General features: G+C 31.3%; 1 protein-coding gene across 1 annotated transcript; it reads left to right on the top strand.

Annotated features, from left to right (window-relative positions):
* The first annotated feature begins 13,512 nt into the window (after positions 1-13,512).
* Positions 13,513-24,506, top strand: LOC133192855 (glycine receptor subunit alpha-2-like). The gene is made up of 8 exons (XM_061328860.1): positions 13,513-13,586; positions 14,733-14,803; positions 16,087-16,154; positions 17,156-17,382; positions 18,574-18,656; positions 19,261-19,410; positions 22,529-22,866; positions 24,145-24,506. The coding sequence occupies exons 1-8, from the start codon at positions 13,513-13,515 to the stop codon at positions 24,304-24,306; spliced, it is 1,173 nt and encodes a 390-aa protein (XP_061184844.1). The 3' UTR covers positions 24,307-24,506.
* Positions 24,507-24,815: the final 309 nt, after the last annotated feature.

Here is a 24,815-nt window from a genome sequence, read left to right as displayed (position 1 = left end):
TTAACGTTTATTTTAATTTTTAATTTAAAAAAAAAAGTAATAAAAGTACACTTTCCTGACAAGAAAATACAGTAACTATTGTAAACTATATTTACTTAAGTTCATTATAATTAAGTATAGTTTACGATAGTTAACTATTGTTATATATAGTGATAACTTTGACACTACGGAAGTAATACCGGTAGTTACATGCAACTACAGTGATAACTTTGACACTACTTACATTACTTGTGATGTTAATATAGTTGAAAATGAAGACCTTAAAGCAACCATTGTAAAAGGTCCTAAATACAGGGAGCTCCGATCTTTCAATTGGCGACAGAACCTTATTTCCATTATGAATTCTGTCGAAGATTATGCCAAACATTGGGCTAAATATGAAAAGGACAACATGAACACTTTGTCAGAATGGATCAAGTGTTTTAGAAATATATTAAAGATTCGTATTAGAAAATATAAATGAAAAATGCGAACCAACTACCTTTCCGTTTTTACTAAACTAGAAGTGATGAAAGAGTTAAATCGACTACACGAAATATATGCTATGGTTCCATCGATCAAGGCTGGGAACAATATCGTCTTTGTTTGTAAGGCTCATTATTATAATTGTATTTTGGAAGAAATTTGTTTTATCTACGTCTGGAAATCCTACATATACTCACAATTCACTTTCCAAAGAAGAAATTCTTCAAAATCATATTTCAGTGTTTAATACTTTTAATATACCAGTCAACCAAGATAAGTTCGATCTACCCTACCTGTACTGCATTTCTAAACTTCATAAAAATCCTTACGATAAAAAAATACATTGCTGGGTCTAGCTAATGCTCTACCAAGCCCTTATCTTTACTCCTTACAAAAATATTAACTACTGTAAAGAAGAAACTCCAGACGCCTGTGTTACAGCTTATTCTAGAAGTGGTGTAAATCAGATGTGGATCCTCAAAAACTCGAATGAACTTTTAGAAACTTTAAAATCACTGATTTTTTCAAAAGTTTATAACTTCAAAAATTACGAGTTTTCTACACTTTATACAACAATTCCTCACGATAAATGAAAATCTAGACTTTTTGATAGACAACTGCATCTTAAATAAAAACGGAACTCGGACATTTTCACATCTTGGTCATCAGCAAAATTACACACAAGTACATGTTCTCTGCAGTTGATATTAAGGTCAAGATCTAGTAAATGACTTTAGACTTATTTTTTGGTGCTAGATCCATGATGACGTCATAATCAATTTTAACTTTCTTTTTCCCGTACTTTACGGCTCTAATAGAATTATGTAGAAAATAAAAGTATTTTCATGGAATTCAATTTTAAATCATGTGAAAATAATAATCCCGATACCTATATTCAATTTAATATTATTTTAAAGAAGAGGCCATGAACATACAAATTGTCGTTTTCTAAGAGACTGTAGGCAATCTGGATACGTTTCTTTTGTCTGATATGGAAAAAACTCCCGTATTCATTTCTGGTTTTCTTAATTTTTCATTGAAAATGACAGTTTAAAATATGATTTTTCGTCTTGTTCATCTACAAATTATGCCCCGAAACACCTTATTTGACTAAGCTAAAGTAATAATGCATCATTAAAGGAATTTATTTCTCAAATTTGAGAAATCTGTTGGCACCTTTCATTTACTAGATCTTGACCTTAAAAGGATGCTTGAGTTCCTCATAGACAATATTTATGTAGTCTTCGTAGATGTTTCAACAGCCTCTTTTTAAGTCAGCATTTCGTGAATTTTATGGTCATTATAATGACATTGTTAGCAAATAAAACCAATCATTGGGTCGTATTTTGGCTGACCTGTTTCATACTAATTGTAAGACCTGTGTTTTTGTACTGAATTGACTATGGATAGTTCCGTCTACATGATCAATACATATATAGGGCTTACGGCAGGTGTGACCGGTCAACAGGGGAATGCTTACTCCTTCTAGGCACCTGATCCCACTTCTGGAATTCCCAGGGGTCTGTGCTTTATGCCCTCTTCACATGTTTGTATTGTTTATGGATTTTTTTTTAGATCGATCACCGTTATCTTTACCTTTAACACTTTGATTTCCTATAGTGATAACTTTGCATACTTTTATTTAATATAGTGGTCAAAATGAAAATATAGTCACTGTGATAACTGTAAAAACATTGAGATGTACTAAAATTAACAATACATGTAGTTAACTAAATTTCAGTTAAGTATTTTTTAATAGGGAATTTACTACGTTTAATCCAAATAGGTGAATATATCATTGTACTAATTAATAAAAAATCTCTCATTCCTTATACAATTAGACATTACTCAAATATTTTTTTAAACTATGTAAATATATCATTTACAAATTCTAAAAGATGTATGTTTCTAATATTTCTATGATTTCATATCTTTAAAATGTTTATTTATTATAAAAACTGTGTTAATTTGATATCTTGTCATCATTCACAGCTTTATAAACCACCTTGTCCAACCTTCCATCGATCATGATAATCAAACATTGATGCAAGTTAAACAACAAAAGCAATAAAAAAAATATAGAGAGTTTTCTTCGAATTATCTTTATGGTTGCCCATTCAGTCGGGACGTATCAATTAAAATGGCGAGAGAATCAATAATAAAGACTATATCCTCCCAAGATAACAATTAAAAAAATATTTATGGCTTTCCAAAACTTTTTATAAGCGGTTAGTCTGAGAAGGGAGTGTAAAATTTCCCTCTGTTTTATACATTATAGAATAAATGTAATTCTATTATTGATGAAAATATCTTCACAACGTGCAAAGAGTGACTGCAGGATGAATTGACACCAATTTGGTTACTCTTAATATCCCTCTCCCTGTAATGAACACAATGTAAATTGCTCTGTGCTTAGTTTTGAATTTCTCCTAAAAACCTTTTATGTCAACTAGGATATATTTTACATATCATTAAATTCAACAAATCAACTCAATTTTATATAAATGTAAAATATTTCTTAGTTTGATGGTTTTTAAGAGAGATTTGCATAGAGCGGCTTGCTTTAATTTCACTCGTAATAGTGGAATAACAGAGATTGAGGTTCTTTATTGTTATATTGCTCAGTCATATGCCTAATGAAATTATATACAGTCATGTATATTATGTTTCGCACTTCGACCGTTGAAATGGAACCAAATATAAACATTAAAAGGTTTGGTGCTCTCAAAGAAAATAATTGTCAACATTGTGTGTCAAATGTCTCTTTTCCTAAATATTTTATAGCACATATGTACTAAAAATGTTTCATGAAGGCGTGAAATAAAATATCTACAATTGGTACGTATAAATGGGATATATGTTGGTTGAGACTCCTGAATAAATGTATTGATATTCCACTGAGAAAAATTGTGCGCTTTTTCACAGCTGTAATTCGTGTTTTTAGTGTTATTTTACAGTTTTTCATACAATCTTCTAAAACCATCAATACATATCAAAGAGGACACTTGATTTTAAACTGTAGAGCTTACACTTCCAGTATCCTATATAAATGTAAAGAACGAATCTTGTTCTTACATGTACATTTCTGTATTTCATACATGCCGTGGGATTCAATAAAGTTTTCTTTTTAGAGAATAATTAATACTTCAATACTAATTTTATAGAATAACACAAGAAAATGCTATCATGCCCTGTTTTTTTTTTTCAATATTGCTTTACAAAAGTATTGTTATCTGCAAATTTAGAGATTAATAAAATATTTAATAAACATTTTACAGGTGATTGAAAATTTGACTTAAGTGTAAGTCTGTTTCATGATGCTTCGAACTAAGCAAGTATATCGTCATAGGCAGTTGGCATAAATCGACGGCAATCTCATTGATAAAAAGGATGAAAGTTCAGAAAATAGTGTGACAAGACGAAGATTTAAAAAAAATTGGAAGAAGCTTGTACAGTTTAATGCCAAGATAATGCCAACATATTCCTTACAATGTGAAAAGAATATTAAATACTCTCATTTCTTATAGACTCATCGGAAAATCTTAACTTTTGGGAATTTTCATTTTCATTTAAAGAGTTATTTTCATTGAAATAATTCCCTATAAAACAATGCGTAATGAACAATCGTTCCCTAAAGTCCTCAGGATTATGGCAAATCAAATATCTTTTAATATATGTATCAAATAGAATATTAAAACTAAAATAGCACTACTTGAGATTTATAAGAAAATCATGCTTACCCCTAGAAAATCACTTGACATAAGCATTGGGAACTTTGATCACTTATACACTAGTAATTCATAAAAAATGCATGGATTCCTATTTCTTCATTCTCTTTTTAAAATTGAATATCAATTAAAATTGAATATCAATTAAAATGAACATCAATTAGCAATATATGTATAATATTTTTTCGTGTGTAACTTTTTCATGCACTATAAGTCTATATCAAAACGTCTTTCTTGACATGCTGCTATGTACAGTTAAAAATATTTCATCAAAATTTGATCTTTCACATACCCTCTATTGATTCTTTCCGTTTTGTGCTATTACCAAATTACTCTTGTTATGGAATAATGAATATAATCACAGTCTGTGAACCGAAATAGACTGATCACCCTAAAGACCAAGAAACACGACAAAACACTTAAGACCAAATAGATTTTTTTCTTATCGACTTTAACATAAGGCAATGTCTTGAGACCCTCAGAAATCAGTTGGCTGCATCATATCTTTTGTTCCAAGAAGTCAATCATGAGCCTCTAATTAGATAAAATGAATAGCTGTTTTTGCGTTCATTGCAAAAATGGAGGTTCATTTTAAACCAGCAGTCATTAATTTACAAGATAGAATGATTGTATTACATTTACTCTGCAGCACAGAAGAAATGATGTCCTCAACCACAAAATTAAATATAAGATGTTTACTTTTCATCCTCCACATAAAACATAGGAGGATATTTTTTGCTCATATAGAGGCAAAAACAATTTTGCGATTTGATGAGTTTCGTTAAACAAGACATACATGTATCTAGTGATATACTTTAATATTAAAGGAAACGTGTTGAGATTGTTTTCTAATTCGACTCTTCCTGAAGGGGTAAATCGACTATTAGCTGACGGATGTTGAATACTATAATTACAGAAAGAACAGTAAAAGGATAGCATATCAACTACAACATTAATAATTAATAATTGCAATTGATATGACGTTTATCACAATACATCATTCAACGAATTTGTGTTTCGCGTAGAAAAATGCATTCTATTCCAACAAGTATGTTTGTAAGAATCATTTCTTTATTCAGTGAAGATGAAGATGTTTTTACGGTAAAGTTACAGCGTTTGCGTATGTTTTTGTTACATCTTTAAACACTTACAGCCAAGGGAGGTGAAAATGTTAACTACACATTAACTGTAAGTGTCAGAAGAATACACCTAAATTAGTTCTTAGACTATTTATGGTACCCAACATACCAATTGAACTGATTCTGACACTACTGAATATAAATGTTAGACACAACCCAGGTACACCAAACAAACCTGATTTACAAATCTCATTTATGATTGATTCGTCGATATAAGATAAATGTATATTTAAGAGATATAAGTCACAGGCCTTTAAAATTGAGAAAGTTAAGTGAGAAAAAAAAATAATAAATTGGGTCAAACGTTAAAAGTTTTTTTTTTTAATTCCAAGTGAGAGAAAATAACTAGTAAGCCTTACTTAATTTAAAGAATATTAATGAAAAGGAAATCATTTGCAATATCGTAGACGCACACAAAAAAATTCATGTTTTTTAACGAAATTCAGAAAATGACAATTAAATCAAAATGAAGATTTAAGAATCATGCAAATATACCCATATAGCTAAATGTAAACTTTGCACGAGAACTTTAATGGTTTAGGATATTGTTCTGCCTTGTTTATTAAATTCTGGTCCAAGCCGGGTCTAATAAGGTGACACTGAGATCATTCATGCAAGTCAAATATTATTTATTCCATATTCAATTATTTTATTTGATCTATCTTTTTTTATTTGGAATTTACAAATTAAACCTTTATTCTTGATCCGGCTACAGTGTATTAATGAACCATAACAGCACAGCGGCTGGACATTGACACTTAATCTTTACCTCCCTGATTTTTATCAAAGTGTTTAATACACGATTTTATGGTTATTACCTTTTAGATAGTTCAAAGTTATTCTGCATGTGCTTTTCATCGTAGAATTTTGTAAACATATTTCATATAAATCACGCCTATGATGGATTGCTCAAAAGCCTGGGGGCATCATCGTGTGCTATCTCTGGTAGTTAACAGAAGTATTACATTGGTTCACTGCTGGTCAAGTGCGAATCAAGAAAATATTGGTTTCAGACATGCATTCGCTACTATTGCTTTACATCAATGAAGTGGGCATGGGTCAACTAAATGTACAGGCATGGTGTAATATTTGATCAAGACGTAATGAAATTATATATATTCATATTTATTTTTATGCAGTAGAGTTGCTTGTTAGTTGAACACAAATGAAGAGCAAACCAGTATTAAACTGCTTCAGTTACACCTACTTAATATTTGTTAAAGTGGACCTATTCATATTTGCAGTTTATATGATACATGTATACACAAATTAAATTACATTATCTGTGTTTAAACTCATATGTGTATGTAATATTCTAATCATTAATGATTTCCTATATTCCTGTTCATGTAATATTACAAAAGATTTAAATTTTGATGCAATATAGTTTTCTGATAACGGTGCAAATATGGTTGCTGTATATGCGACTTTTGGCATCTGTAATTGCTTAACGGTTGGCTTCGTTACCTATACGTATGGTGCAACAGCTAACTGCTGTTTTCTGAGTTAATTGTTTTCAAAGAAATAAGAGGGTCATTCAAAAACACAAAAGCAAAACAAAAAGAAATATATTAGACTCTTGTGATATATTTTTTTATTTAAATCATAATATAATTAAATTTGGTAGTCATTATGATATTCAAACTATCTATCTGAATAATTTGAAAAATCAAACATTTCCTGATAAATTTTCAAAACTATGGGAAATTTAAAATTACAAAATTTGGGTCAAGGAGTAAATCATAATTAATTTTTAACAATACATTATATAATGATTTTCATCATATCTCTCTTAAATGGTGCCGTTTAACATATTTGAATACTGTATACAGGGTTATTTTCGCCCTTTCAAAATTGCAAACAATTTTGCCCAGTTTTAAATTCGCCCAGTCACAATTCTGTTTAAGAAATTATACTGTGTTCTTTGAATTCGCCCCGTTTTAAATTCGCCCATCTGGGAGCGAAAATTTCCCGGTATACAGTTATTGTATATTTCGTTTTTTAAACTTTTTATTGATTTTTTTTTTCGTTTTATTTTTTTAAAGTATCCAGACTTAGAACAGAGGTAAACCGACTTATGATTATAAGCAATTAATTAATTCTGAAGCATTTATAGAACATCTTTTCAAAACTAGTAAATGTAAAATAAGTGTTGAAGGAATTTTACTCTAAATGCTTTCTTTACGTTACATTGCTTCAGCCTTCGAACGTAAAAGAAGAAAAATAAATGCGCTTAATGTAAAATTAATAAAATTAATTCCGAAATATTGATTTTCTCATAACGGTTCAACAGTGTTAAACTCTTGGAGTTAATGATCCTGAACTAAACTTTCTCGATAGCAGTAAAGAAAGTTTTATTGCACTGAAAAATAAGAATAAATTGTAATCAATGAAATATTATTCGTGAGCTAGTTTTATAATTCTCTTTAAAGATAATAAAGGATAAAAATGATAAGGTAATAGACTGTGATAGAATTCTGTGGACTCTAAATTCGTATATTTATCACGTTGCGTCCATCATGTGCGTCCAGCTAAAAGCAATTCTCAAATGAACCACACATACAATTCATAAAATCTCAAGCCTCTTTTATGGCAATTTTGCTTCAATGGTCCACATCTGATCCTTAAGTGAAAGGAATACTCTCCAGATTTTAGTAATGCTAGAATAAGTTGATTTTTATAATTTATCTACTTTCATATGCTTAGCAAAAAATTCACGTTAATTAAAATCTCATGTTACTAATAGTATATTGATAAATATGGATTAATTTCATGTTTTAAATCAGACCGTAGCCATCATTCTATTTTGGTTATTACGGCATTTTGCATGTAATTTTTGTTCTATTGTATTCTCAAAACTGCTGAAATTCTATCTAATATTATAAGTTACATATATGTTTTGTCCATTTGAGTTCCTGTGCCAATTCTTCAAGAATCTGTCAATTCTAATATCTAAAGTAAGTAATTGATACTGTATTGAAAAATAAAATTATGATACTTTCAATGGATGTAAAAGAATACTCTGAAACTCTGTCATCTATGTATAAAATCTGCTGACTTTTACGATTAATCAATAAAATTAACTACGAGTATTGTTTGTCAAACGCGCGGGAACTGAAGAAATAATGTTCAAATCAATTTTTTTTTCAGGAACTGGGATGTGAATTCAAACGGCTTTGATGCACTATATTACCGCTACTGTATCTGCTTCGAAAAAAAAATCAAATCGTATTCTCTCAGATTATCATTGGCTGTAAAAGGTAAGTAATCGATAAGTGTTATTTGAAAAATTGATTGTAATGACAGGTCAAGCATTGAACATAATCTGTAATTATACCGTTGAACCTGTTTATTCTATCAATGCCGCAAAAGCACAAAGAATTTTTCTATCTTTGGGTAAATCAATAAAGATAGTTTTTTCATGAATCATGATTACGGTTAGAAGACAAGAGGATTTTTATTTGCGGAGTTGATGTTGTAAAATGCAGAGGGTTTGGTAGCCTGGTGTTTATCAACTCAATTAATTTCTTTTCTTTTGCAAGCCTACCAGAGAACAAAACACTTTACGAGAGAGGGAATGTGACGGTACATTTTTCCTCTTGTACATATCATCACCGGCGACATTACGTACCGACCCTCACTGCACATATTGTCGTCCATCGGTTCATATTGACATTGGTAACAATATGTGCCGAGACAATTTTTCCCTGGGCTACCAAATGTACCTTAAATATTAGTACGTATTGCCGTCGGAGATGCTTTGTATTGCAAACATTTGCTCTTGGAGAAGCATCATGCTAGGGGAATTTGATAATTGAGTTTCAGTATTACATTTTCAAGTAGTTTTATATTAAGGAAAATATTTCCAAATGTAAATATTTGTATTTTAGTGAATATGCCATCTCATAAAATCAGTACCCATGACTTATTTGTATTTTAGTGAATATGCCATCTTATAAAATCAGTATCTATGACTTTTAATATCATCGTCATCATCATCTATATTACCGGAAACCCAAACGGTGGGGCGACAATATATGTAATGAAGTTAGACACACTGTCAACGGGACAATATGCATTTGTATAATTTTGCAGCCGACGACAATATGTGCCGATAAACGACAATAGTTACAGTAGAGGCAGGTGCATAATATCGCCGACGACAATATGTACCATCACAGGAATTTGGGGCATAAATATTCAATCTTATCAGCCATAATCCAATGGTCCACTTCTACTATCTGATCCAATATATTGTTATCGCTCACCTGTTATATATGAGGATAATAGAATCATTCATTACTACGAGTGTGGGATAGTGAAATTCCACCGAGGGGATAAGATTCACAAAATCTACGACGAAGCTTTACCCAGTCCTAGGCAGTGAATCTTGGCCCCGAGGTGGAATTTCACTATCCCACACGAGTATGTAATGAATGATTATTTTTCTTGCATTATTTTATCCAAAATAACGGCATGCCATCACCACCGAAAAATTTATATTTTTAATTTAGCATCTAATTAAAAATCTGAATACACCATCAAAGAAATCGTACATGAGAATGGTTTACACGAAATCGTGTGAACTGAGAAAATAAATTTCAGTCCACGAACATCATTCTGGATAATATAAACTGAATTTAAAAAAAAGAAAGATAGCAAAACATTTTCGAAGAATCCTTCCGCGACCTACAAATAGTGCCATTTAGAAAGTGAAAATAAGACAATTTTTTGAATGAAAATAAATTTGAATAAATAAATTAAACAACAACATTTTAAGAATATGTGAATATTTTATAGACATTCTTACAAGTATTATATAAGAAGGAATGTTTACGTTACCGTTCGCAGCGTAGTAATACGCTGTGTAAAACAGAAAAATCTTACACTGCTATCTCACACTAGACATGTCTATCTAACATCGGTGATTATGCGAGAGAGTTTGATTCCAACTTGTACTACTATATATATATATTGACCAATGTATATTTCGTGCATATTCTGATAGCAATATACATTTTTATTCCTCGTTTTAGTTTTTAGGTTTCCAGTAAATTGATTTTTTTTCCTAAAATTAAATTTTCAAAATGTATAGAAAACGATAAAAAAAAAAAACTGGCATAGGAAAATGTTGTTACCCATTAATATCTTCCTTAATAATTGTAAGTAAGATATGAATATTTAATATCAGATGATAAGTTCCAAAATCATAAACATCAAAACGTACGACTTTTCAACACTTTCTACAACCATTTGCAACGATAAATTAAAGTCTAGGCTTTTTGACATCATGGACAGCTGCTTTTTCAATGAAAATGGAACTCGTAAATATACTAGCCCTGTCACTGGTTTTATGCATAATTTTTTTGTTAAAAACATTCTGATTGTACCCACAAGTACTCTGAAGTTGATATTAAAAATTAAAGATACTTGAGTTTCTGAATGACAATATCTCTGTTGGAATTCCCATGGGTACCAATTGCGCCCCGCTTTTAGCAGACCTATTTTTGTATTCATATGAAGCAGAATTTATTCAAAAACCTCTACATGAGAAGAAGAAAACATTTGCGGCCTTCAATTTGACATTTAGATATATCGATGACGTATTATCAATCAACAATAGTTACTTCCATTCATATGTCGATTCGATATATCCCAGTGAACTTGAAATAAAAGACATCACAGAGTTTAACTCATCTGTTTCCTATTTGGATGTTGTACTAGGAAAGACGTTAATGGTAACCTAACAAAAAACTTTATGATAAACGTGATGACTTCAACTTTTCTATCGTCAACTTCCCTTAATTATGTAGCAATATACCCTTATCACCTGCATATGTGGTTTTTGTTTCCCAATTGATACGCAAGACCATGATCTACTTATTATCAATTTTTTAAATGAGGCAAGCTATTAACCAACCGCTTGATGAAACAAGGATATCAACAGACTCGTTTGAAGTCATCATTTCGCAAGTTCTGTGGTCGATACAATGATCTTGTCAGCAAATACAATTTATTATTAAGTCCAATGCTGACTGACGGTTTTCATACTAATTGTTAGGACATTATTTACAGGCTGAATTATCTACGGGTTTTTCCGATATTTACCGATCATGACAAGGAGCACACGGCGGGTGTGACCAGTCGCAGGGGATGCTTACTCCTCCATGGCACCTGATCCCACCTCTGTTTTTCAGAGGTCCGTGTTTGCTCTGCTCCTGATTCGTATTGTTTTAATGGACTTTGAGCTTGAATACTGTTCGTTATCTCCATATTTCATCTTTGAGTGAAGGGGAACAAAAATTGTGAATTTCATGGTCCCTGCCAGCAAATTACAATCTATCTTTAGGTCAAATGCTGACTGACGTTTTTCACACTGATTGTAAGGACATTGTTTACAAACTCAAATTTCTACGAAATTTTCCGTTTACCCGATCATGACAAGGAGCATACCGCGGGTGTGACCGGTCGAAAGGGAATGCTTACTCCTCCATGGCACCTGATCCCGCCTCTGGTGTTTTTGGAGGTCCGTGTTTACTCTGCTATCGATTTGTATTCTTTAAATGGACTATGAGCTTAAATACTGTTCGTTATCTCCATGTCTCATTACAAGAACTGGGCAGATAAACACATTTAAACATTTATGGAAAAGATTAGACTGTATAATGAAAAATGTCATCTTCTATCCATCAAAAATTATATAACTCATCGATCACAACAGAGAAAGAAATGTACTTTGTCTAATTGTCTCAGACTTGATTTATCTTTAATGTAGAATTATAAAAAAATGTATTTAAAATTTAGTTTTTCTCTTAGAATTGAAATAATATCAGAGACCATGTCATAGGTCACAAAAACCTCAGTAATTAATTATTTATGCGCTGTATATGATATTTCAGTTGTTTACCAAAAATAGCCTGGTGTTTTCTCCACAAAATATATTATTTTAAAGTCTAGAAGGTTAGAACCTTATGAAAGTTCCTTAATCAAAACAATGAATCAGCGTCATGTCTTTTTTCATCCTTTTTTCAATTATATTTCCTGATTTCTGCCTTTTCATGTGGCAATGCTTTGTTTTCTTTGAAAAGCTCTATTAAATGAATATCATTCAGAATACAAGGTAATGTATCTGTCGCCCATTCTTTAAACAATTTGTGTTCAAATCTCACTCCTCTTAGAGCAATTGTCTTGTTTCAACAGCATGGTTCACAAATAGAATACAACAAACATCGTCATTTGTGTACATGTATCAGTTTGTTGTTCAACTGATGTTTTTCTTAAAGTTGTGTTTCTGTTGATACACATATTAATGTTATATGTGTGAAACAGAAGAATCGGTATGGTATTTACTTACAATAGCTTAAATATGTCCTCTGACGCTTTGCTCAATTACACTTGATTTTATTGAACGACATTGAGACCTTAGATCATTATTGCAATGCAGCACTTTCTGAAAGAACAATCAAACATTATGTCATTTTAAGTTGTTGTTTCTGAGGTTTGGGCCAAACACAGAGGATATAATGACATTATTGTTCAAGGATCTTGAATGTTTTCCTCTCTATTGCCTCAGATTAGCTGCACTGTACAAACTGTCTGGGCAAAAAAATATCTGTTCAAAACTTGTGTTAATGGAGTAATGCAGTGAAAATGTTTTGTCATCATAGCGACAGATTTTCTATCAAATGCATCTGATGAAAGAATTAAGAGATATCACTCTTATTTATGAAAGAAATCCATTCAAATTCGAAGAAATTATATTAGAAAAGATAAAAAGAGTAAATCTAATATATTACCTTGTCCAGCATAACTTACTGTTTACAGTTTTGACTTTGTTTGGATGTTTTGTTTTGTTTTTTCTTCATTACTTTGTTGAATATTTTAACAAAAATCAATAGATACACATGTACTTTAAAAACGTTCGATTTTTAAAATATGTTTCCACTTTATTAGACAAGTATATGTTTCCACTTTATTAGACAAGTATATTATTTACTTTTATTCCCATTGCTTTGTATTTTCTTGATTTGATTTAAGATCTTAAAGACTCAGTGCTTGGCTATCATACGCATTCACCCGATACCTCATGATCGCAGTGAACTTGGACGGAACCCTTTAAATGTCTGTAACGTTACACACAAACATCCAAACACATCGATCTAGCTTAAACAACAGTAACGATGAAGAAGGGGAATATCTTTCATTGGATAATCTTTATGGTGGTAAACTTTGTAGGGTCTCAGCAAATGAAAAGGTAAGTCAATCACATCTGGCATGAAAATCGAAATTCAGTCCTTTGACTAATGACTTCTTTCAATTCCTGTTCATAAGTTTCAAAAATTGATGGCAAACGGATTTTGTTACTAAAAAATTTGCATGCTACCGTTTGCTATTTGTTTTAAATATTCTATTATCAGAAGGGAGAAAAGTCCATACAAGATTTGATCTTTGTTGTGTATGTTGACATATGTTACGAATGAAAGTGAGAATGATATACATGTATATCCAAAAAAGGTAAAACTGCATGATCTATTGATAGAGGATATATCGGCATATTCATTACATATTTAAAAACAGTAAAATTGAAATGTATATTAAGACTTTGTTTTCAAAATGACTTTTGAATAAAGAATAGGATAAATTAAGATATTTTTTATTCATAGTTTATTTAGTCATTTTAATTTAACACTTCGGAGATATCGGCATACTAAAATAAAAAACTACAAAAAGAATCGCTAAACAAAGAATTATCAAAGATATGAATCCTCTCATATTATAATTAGTCAATTATGATACACAAAACAAAAATGTAAACTAAACCATTGATCCAAGAATTATGGTATAATGAATTATGAATTATGGTATTATGGTAAGTTTAATGGACTTTTGAGCTTGAATATTGTTCGTTATCTCCATATTTTATTCAAAACTAGCAAGAAAATTGTAAGCTAACATCAACTTATTTTGATTTCTTTTTGCTTAAATGTATATGAAACCCGAATGTAAATTTGGAATTGAGAAAAAATGTGTTCAAATGTAAGTAATTTTCATTTACATTTACTTTATGAATCCCTCTTGCATTGTGCCATGGGGATTGCTAGTTCAGATTTCTCATGTGCATTAACTGTATCGTTTGAAATGTGAACATAAGCCACAAGAGGTTTAGTAGCTTTAAACAATTTTTTCTTTTCATGCCGATTGCAATTTACCAAAAAAGTTGATTGTCTATGCAAACATTTTTCCATGAAAGCTCAAACCAAGTACACTATGCATGTAAAACGTATTGCATTAAATATTTCATGAAGACCCCTATACGATTAAAGAGACTTTACCAAGAGGAATAATGCTGTTATCTGCACATTTCACTAGGTGTTAATCAGCATTAGTGTTCCCATTTCAGGAGAGATATTTTAAAAACACTACTTAGCAGTGCAGAATATGACCCTAGAATTCCACCTGATTACGAAAAAGGTACATGTTTCTTATATCATCATTATTATTATTACTTTATCTTATAAGTATTAATTTATAATAATGTAAAGAACGGTGTTTTTTTAACATTTAGCATAAACCAGATATAATGCTTGCAAGATAGATTCACCGTAATTCAAATTGCAAACATGTTATAGAAAAATAAGTTCCAGCGGAAGAATTGAAGCGTCGGTTGTTATGAATACATGGTAAGTTTTAGAAAAAAATCGTTTCGATACATACACTGTGTTAGCATCTTTATATTTCAAAATTGTCAAACATTTAGAAACAAAATGTTATTCTTCATTTCTTCAATCACTCCTTCCTATATTTTGAGTCAAACAACATGTACAGGTATAGAATAAGAATTTCATTTAATCTTGTAAGGAACGTAGAAATATACTGCTGTCACCTGCATATGGTGTCTATGTCTCTCAACTTAATCGATACTCAAAAACATGCTCTGAGAACGATCAATTTTAAGCCGAAGCAGGCTAATGACAGATTAGTTGATGTAACAGGTATTTCATCAACTTCGTTTAAAGTCAGCATGTCGTAAATTTATGGTCGTTATGATAATATAACAATTATGATGACATCGTTAGCAAATATAACTCATCATTGGGTCTTATTTTTGCTGACGTGTTTCATACAAATTGTTAGGCCTTTGTTTATATACATGCTCTGAGAACGATCAATTTTAAGCCGAAGCAGGCTACTGACAGATTAGTTGATGTAACAGGTATTTCATCAACTTCGTTTAAAGTCAGCATGTCGTAAATTTATGGTCGTTATAATAATATAACAATTATGATGACACCGTTAGCAAATATAACTCATCATTGGGTCTTATTTTTGCTGACGTGTTTCATACAAATTGTTAGGCCTTTGTTTATATACTAAATTTGACTACGGCATGTTCTGTTTACCTGATCAAAACATAGGGTTTACGGCAGGTGAGACCGGTTAACAGGGGATGCTTACTCCTCCTAGGCACCTGTTCCCACCTCAGGAATTTCCGGGGGCGTGTTTTATGCCCTGTTCACAGATATGTGTTGTTTGTAGTTTTTTTTTTTGTTTTTTTTTTTTTGAATGATCACTGTTCATATCTTCTTCTTTTTCATTATCAATATTTACTTGAATCCTTGAATAATTTATTTAATTTTCATTTGAAACTGAATTTTGATTTAAACAAATATTTAATTAGGATTAGTATGCATGGTCTTTCAATTTTTCCATTCTCAGACATTTCATTGACGGCATCTTTTTTCCTTAAATTGTAGATATTGCAACAGAAGTTGATGTCCAGCTTTTCATTATCAGTATTGATTCAATTAATGAAATGTCAATGGTAAGTGATTTACGTTGACGTTTGTTTGATTTTTTGATTATTGTTTAACGTCCCTCCCGAGAGTTTTTCACTCATATGGAGACGCCACTACTTACCGGTGGAGCTGCAAATTTATACCTTAAGTTTACTCGGCACTCGGGGCCATTGAGCAGCGAGGGATCTTTTCTTGCCAACACCTACACGGGACCTCGGTTCTCATCCAAAAGACCGGTCTCCACGTCCCGCAGAGGATACGAAATTGCGACGTAAGGATCACCACCTTACTTCGCGACTCTAGAGCAGATGCTCTAACCACTACGCCAAGCGTGCGACTAGGTTGACGTAGAAACTCGTGTTTAATGTGGGTGATTGAATTTCGCTGAACTTTAAAACAATATTGTAAAGGGTCTTTTTAGTTAGAAAATCCGGTATCTTTTCTATTCGGCATGCCTCAAGATTTAATTTAAGATTGTACACATAGTATAATTAGGTTATATTAGAAGATGCATAAAAACTAGCAAACATTGTAATTATCTAAAAATCCTGACTTATTAGCCCCTTGTCAATTAAACACTGATTTGAAATTGTGCATTCTTTGCCAAAAATCAATTAATAACTATTTAACGATCGCCAGTGCAGAGAATACCGATTTTTCTATTGTGTATGCAACGTTCACTCGATAGTTTTACATGAATATGGCAATAATAAAACAGTATTATTGTTAGGCGAATTCCAAATGCTTTTAAAATGTCTCATTATTTATGAATTCTTGCTATATAGAAAATTCCGACAGAGGAACAATATTGGCTAAATCTCGGGTCCATATATATCGGAACTGAAAATTCCATGACCTCGGGGACAAATATTTTCTTAATAATTTCAATAACTATCTTTTATTTGGCGAAATAAGAAAAATGGTTGATATTGTATCAAATAAACATATTTTTCACAAAGAAATGAGAAGAAAAGCATGAAATCTATTTCAGTTCTTTCACATTGTCACGTTTTCTTTTTGCTTTTAGGATTACACGCTTAACCTCTTCATTCGTCAGACTTGGATGGATCCGCGCCTGAGCTTTTCTCATCTTAGCAATATCAGCATCCTGGAACTAGACCAGAAGCTTATAGGAGATGTTTGGGTTCCCGATACGTACTTCCAAAACGAGAAAAGCGCAACAATTCACACAGTTACCGTGCCAAATAAGCTTCTCCACATTTACAATAACGGCCTTATTAGATACAGTATCAGGTTATAAAGCTCAATTTCGACTTAGTTCCTTCTGAGTACAGATCACATTCTATTACTGTACCATTTTATTTGAGAATTTTTTTTTACCTATATCTGACAAAATGAAAATTTCAGGACTTTTTACATATAACTTACTTGTGTTATTTTCAATTTTATGTGATTACTTTTACAGATCGATATCCAAAAATATTTTTGCAATACCAGATTGTTGTTGAATTTTTGAAAAATCGGAGTCCATAATCAGTTTAAGGATAGATGATACAAACATACTTTATCAAAAAATTTGAAAATATCAACTTTAGTTATGTTAATATATGTAAAATGAATTTTTTATTCAAAGTTTCACAATAATGGGATTTAAGGTGACAAAAAGTTGTATAGATTAATACGGATGGTACAGAAAGATAGAATTTTGAACATCACAGGAAGTTCACAATTTCTAAATATTTTAGAAATTTATTATTTGCATCATTTACAACCAAAATATGTCAAAATATATATATACCTATCCAGGCATCCATTTTTTGTTTGTACCATCTGTCCTTAATCTTTATTTTCTCTAACAAAATACTGTACAGTGCTTACAGTGCAGTCTTTTTTCAAGTGCTATGAAAGAATTTTGCATGTACATGTACATAAAATGTAGAACCACATGTTCAAATTATAAAATCAAAAATATTCAGTCAATTGATTGCATCAAAGTCTGACGAAGCCATAGACGTGTAGCAGAAACAAAACAAAAACCCACACCTTAGTCGATACGTCTGCCAATTTCTAGACACAATGGCAGTTATTGGTACTACATCAAATCAAGTGTGTCGCGGAGGTTGCATATTCCGGGCACAGAAACATTAATGCAAAATGATCAAAGTATATTTAATGAAGGAGATAAGAAATGTAACATGTTTACCCTCTGTAATATCAATTGTACTGAAAGATGAAGAGGAATCCATTTAATCATCATAATTCAAAACATAGTATATTCTTTACAATATAGATCTTTGATCAAGAAAGAAGAATTTGCAACTATTCTCCAAACTCAGAAAAATTCAGTTCAATTGTATTTTTATTTGTTATGAATGACCAGGCTCGGTGGCAACAATCTTCATTTATTAGGAAATATACTATCATATTGTATGATATATTATTTAAATATTTGAGAATAACTCGCTATATGAATTATATTCATAGATTATCATTGACGCTTTCCTGTACCATGGACTTGAGATTTTACCCTATGGATGACCAGACATGCTCCATTTTCATGGAAAGTTGTAAGTAGTCCTGATCAATAAGAAACACTACCACTTTACCTTTTGAATAAATACAATGCACACTAAAGAGTTCTAGTTCTCTGGTAATTTCATGCAGTAAAATTGTTCTGCGTTTAAATCATATGAAAAGAGATTAGCTTTTAATAGCACAATTTATAATTCAATCAATATTAATATTTTATAAGACAAAAATAATTAAATTGAACACTTTATTGGGATGTTTTCCCCATTCATGTAAGCAACAGTGAATTCTTTTCATCGATACTTTGTTGTCTTTGAACAATTTTCTTCGGGGCAAATAGCTTGGACCCTAATAACCTTTATACCATATAATTTTCTCAATGTCCAAAAAACTTTTCTCATGTTTGTATATATAGAGGGTCCTTAATATTTCAATATTATTCTAGAAGATTGTAATAAGGGTATTTTTTATTCTGTGTATGAATGATTCAGAGCTATGATTTTGATATGATTGCATCCTCCACATATATCTGTTGATCTGTAGCATTTTAAAAACCTGTTGAGACGATGCATGAAAAACATTTAAGTCGTTTGCAAAGATAAAATCAGTTAGCTTATTAAAGTTAACAATTTTGACTTGCAGATGGCTATTCTATTCAGAATGTTATACTGATGTGGAACCCGGATGATGCTGTCATTATAGGAGCAGCACATGCTGATGAACAGACATTGCCGCAGTTTTATTTTTACAAACCATTGGAAACCCTTGGATGCTCAACCATAAATTCTTTCAGTATGCTTAAAATACTTTCCAAAATTTTAAAATAATAGATGTTCACATTACGTATATTTTTCACCAACTTAAATACATCAGTTCTAAGTTAGCTTTGAAGTACATGTAAAAGCATAATCATAAGTGTACATGTATGTGTTGTGCGGTTGATAGACGAAGATTGATTTATTAAAGAGATGAATTTAATATTTGAGAATTCATGAGGACATGTACTACGATGCTTCAAGCCGGCATATTTCATGAAGCGCGTTAGTACTTCATGATAAATATGCAGGGATGAAGCGTTGTAGTTCATGTATCTCATGAATTCTCAAAAATTAAATTCATATCTTATATTTGCATTATTTTTCTGATGATTTGCCACATATCTTTGTCATTCAACGATCATTTTTTGAAAAAAAAAGTTTGCACTATTTTTTGACTTCAATCACAATGGAAATATTCTTACTCATCCCACGCTAGTTCATGAGAACATGAACTTTTTCTAATTTGCAAAGAATCTTAATGAACTTATGGACGTTCATGCCTACTTTACTTTTTTAATTAGGGACCCAATTGAGATTTTTCTAACCAAAGGTATGCTCCATGTCCGTTTACCAGTAACTGTTGTTTCTCAATGTTCCTCATTTAGTCTTCTTCTGCAGAGAAAATACGCATTTTTTTTATCAAATCAAACATTGCACGAAGTATCCATCGAGGAACAACTGCTTCCAAAAGTGTGAGATTCTAGCTAACTCTTCTTATTCTGTTATTCAATTCGTGTTAGGCTATCTTATCAATTATACACGAAACCTTAACGTGTTTATGAAGAGATAACACGATTAAGGATTCCTTTGACAAGAACCTTTTGGCAATTAAGGTGAATCAAGAATCCGAAGATGAAAATTACTCATAGTTACTGAAGTAAATAATACTCTGACGTTAAAGAAACCTCCTCTTGTGAAAAATATACCTCCAGCAACACAAATTGGACTATAGTTAATACCTTTCCCAGTGGATTTAAGTCTATCGACGTACCCATTTCTCCCGGATTATTTCACTAGAGAGGAAGTTATTAAACAAACTAATTTCATTGATTCGCCATCACTATATAAAAAATGAGCAAAGATAAAATATATAAAAGCTATTAACAAGGAGATTAACATGGGATATGAGCAATTTCCGTGCATTTGCAACTACGTTTTACGTTGCTACTCTTTGGCATCGATCAAAATCTCACTTCAAGAATATTTTTGATGCATTTGGACTTGAATAACTTATTATTTTAAAATGTTTGATTAAGTAGATTGAAACTTTCCTTCTATACAAGTTCATTTGTGGTATTTAATTTAAAATATCTTGTCGCTTTTTCTGTCTTGGGAGAATTACGCCAAATTAAAAATGAGTTCGTATAGCTTTGGACAGAAATTACACTAGCTAATAATTCTTGACAGTTGAGAATATGTCTGTGTCTGACAATTTCTAGTAAGCATATGGAAATGATAAATTTATCTTGCAGTTGATACTTTCCGAAGAATTGTATTTTATTTCATTTTTATTTTCAATTAAAAGAAATTGGTTAGATTTTTTACTCATTTTCTAACGGCAACAACAATTGTGTGACATTGTATACTTTGAATCGTTTGAAACTTTTAATATTTTCAATTATATGTTAAGCTAGAAAAAAAATGTGTTAACATCTTTTATGAACAAATTCAATAAACATTTAGCTAAGATACGTATTGAGAATAAATAAAGAGGAAAACAAAAGATTTGATAAATTTTACAATCTTATTAAAGCTTTTATATTGAATTTAACGATTGATATTTTTGCTTTTTTGTATTTAACTGTTCTTCTTTTTGCACGAATAACATTCTTAATGCGACTATCTATTAAAGTTCTTCTTAGGACGTTTTTGGAATTAAGCACTTTTCCCGCTAGATTGTCTTCAACATATCTTTACTAGTGGATGCTATGTTTTGGCCAAGTGTTTCCTTTATTCAAAATGATTTCAATTTATTTAAATTGGCAGTGTTTCCCTGTGTAGAAACTGCAAAGGGTTTGAGAGGGTATCTTGTGCTCATCAGGAAACTCTAAAACATTTTGGTACCATGTGTGTTTGTTACATGGAAATATTTCCCAGAAATCGATTTGTATTTATTATTTAGTACCGTGTCATAAGTCAAGTTTCTCAAATGCAATCAGTTTCTACACTTCCTGTGATGAAAAAGTCCTGATTATAATCCAGTTAGAAATATTTGGGGTCTAAGAAAGAAAATAAGGCTGCTGAAAGGGGAAATTGGGCAATTGAGATAAAATATTAATCATGAATATAGAAATTATAAATTCCAAAATTCACAATATCTTTTTTAATTTAATTTTTGTATAGTGACAATATATTTCTCCCAAATTGTGCATTTAATTTGTTCACAAAAGCAATTTTGAGTTGTATGCTTTAAGATACTAGTATCTTTAAGGAATTTATGATGATTATTTCGCACTTGTACGCACTGGAGCAAGTAAAAAAAATTAGCATGTTATGATGTCAGTATGCTTATATAGAAAAGATATTATATTCGCCTTTTAGTTCATACCTCATTACACCAAATACACTCAGTTCTTTAGATGTATTTGAAGACGGTTAAGCAAAATAATGCACGATAATACAAATACAAACAATAACTTTAAAACTTCATCTTGAACTTTATAACTACCGGGTATCTGACAAATATAGGCGTTTTCAAAACGACAAATTCAGTCGTTAATTGATAATTAATCATACATACATATCAAAATTAAACTGCAATTATAGTTCCGTTTACGGAATGTTATAGGAAATAAGTTTGATTCGATCTGAGATTTAGCCCCATACATCAAAGATCAGCTCTTTGTCTAAATAACATAAAATGACCACCTTAGATAAAACGACAGGTACATATACAATTATCCTGATATCTTAGTGGGCGACACATTTTTTTAAATCTAAAATTATGGATTTTGTGCAACTACTTTTAAATATGTATGTTAGTATCTGTAGACAAAAGAAAGAAAATGAAAGAATTGAAATTACGTGTTAGTCTTTGCATGTTTCTTTACCAGATATTTCCGAATTTAAAATGTAATTTCTGTTCTTTTCAGACGTGGAATTCTCTTGTCTCCAGGCTAAATTGTTTTTCCGAAGAAATCTAGGATATTACATGTCACAAGTGTTCATTCCCAGCATGCTTATCGTCACTCTCTCCTGGATCTCATTTTGGATTCATGTGGATGCTGTTCCCGCGAGAGTCTCGCTCGGGGTCATATGCGTGCTCACTATGACAACACAAAGTTCTGGTTTAAGAAACTCTCTTCCACGCGTTTCCTATATAAAAGCGATAGATATATGGATGGCTTTTGGACTTTTATTTGTCTTTGCAGCGCTTCTTGAATATGCCTTCATTAACATACAGACAAGGAAACATCAAAAGCGGACAAAGGTAACTGTAGTTGTAACTATGGCTTTCATATTTCACATGTGTATTTCTTGTGACAAGACCTTTCTTTGGGCACATGTACCATATGTTCGAACTGTTCAGAAAATACTCAGAATATAAAGTATGCTGTTTAAGCCAACTTTAAAGTAAATATTTGTTTTTATACCCCCGTAATCGAAGATTCGGGGGCATATAGTTTTTGCCCTGTCCATCCCTCTGTCTGTCTGTCTTTCTGATTGTCTGTTTGTCCGCAAAAACTCTAACATTGCCCGTAACTTTTGATTGGTAGAGACAATGACTTTCAAATTTCACACATGTATTTCATGTGACAAGACATTTCTTTGGGTACCATCAGATTTGACCGTTTGACACTGACCTTTGAGTTTGACCAAGTTTTGCAAAATTTTACTCAATCTTGGCCATAACTTTTGAACAGTTGGTGCTAGGGCTTTCATATTTCACACGTGTAATCCTTGTGACAAGACCTTCCTTGGAATACCAACAACTTTTGACTTTGACCTTGGAGTTTGACCTACTTTTGAAAAACTTCAACCTTGGCCATAACTTTTAAATGGTTGGTGCTAGGGCTTTCATTTTTTACATATGTATACCTTGTGACTAGGCCTTTCTTTGGCACCATTAACCTTGACTATTTGACCCTGACCTTGATGTTTGTGCTACTTTTGAAAAGGAATACACATGTGAAATATGAAAGCCATGGCTTATCTTTTCAATGGTTGCTGTTGTGGCTTTCATATTTCACAGGTGTATTCCTCGAGACAAGACCTTACTGTGGGTACCAACATATTTGATTTGCTTTTGAGAAAGTTAAGCTTTCGCTATAAGTTGCCATCGGGGGGGCATCAGTGTTATATCTTGATTTATATTTCTTGAAATATCTTGATTTTTTTATTTTTATTATTATTATTATTATTATTATTTATTCTTACAACATAAAATTACACTTTTATTCTATTCATAAGAAATATGCGATATACATTATTGAGTAAGCAATGGTATAGCTATAGGTTCATGAATCTGAGTCTTTTTTTCTCCTGGTAGGAACTGAAAGTACTTTTTGTATAATTGTGTAAAGAAAGATTGATTAACTTGAAGAAGGTTGGTGTTATTAATTTCCAGAAATGCACATCGAAAAGTGCCTGATTGCAATCGTAAAATTTTAAAACACAATTACGTACATGAGATGAAATGGGACGTCAGCAGAATTTTTTAAAATTCATTTTATTTGGAAGATTATAAAATGTTTTTTATGATTTTTAGATGCAAGAGAAGGACGAGAAAAAGTATGAAACCATCGATGAACAGAAGAATGTTGATTTTATGGCACGGGCTCGCCGTGTGGACAGATTGTCTCGAGTTGTCTTTCCTGTATCGTACATACTGTTTAACATCGTGTTCTGGAGCCTTTATTTATCGAAATAAATAATTGTCGATAAAACACTGAAAATATCAACGAATCTTCCCAAGAAAACGTTGCTCAACTAAAATCATTCATGCCTTGCCTCATGTATAACGTGGCCAGAGTTGCTTTGTGGTGGACGAACATTGATTTATAATCACTTTATTATCAATATTTAAAGGCCCCATTCTTGTCACTAATAAGTAAATTTTAAACTTTTGTATGTTCTTTAATGTGTTTTTTATTGATATAATAAAAAATATTTATCGTTTTCAATACCACACTGTTGTATTTCTTTATGACAACTTTATGACCTTATTAAAAACTTTTCAAAATAATACCACACTGTATATTTCTTTATTACAACTTAATGACCTTAATAAAAACTTTACTAAATTTAACAAAAGACTTTTACCTTGGATCAAAATTTTAACTAATTAGGTATACAAATTTTCTTGAAACTACAAAATAAGAATGTTTAATATTTTATTTTAGAATTTTTAGCCCAGACGAAAATGTCATTTTCGAACTG

This window comes from Saccostrea echinata, unplaced genomic scaffold, assembly GCF_033153115.1.
Source record: "Saccostrea echinata isolate AGI-Se365-2 ecotype Australia unplaced genomic scaffold, CSIRO_AGI_Sech_v1 ptg000025l, whole genome shotgun sequence".
NCBI lineage: Eukaryota > Metazoa > Mollusca > Bivalvia > Ostreida > Ostreidae > Saccostrea > Saccostrea echinata.
This window is presented reverse-complemented; position numbering and strand designations above follow the sequence as displayed.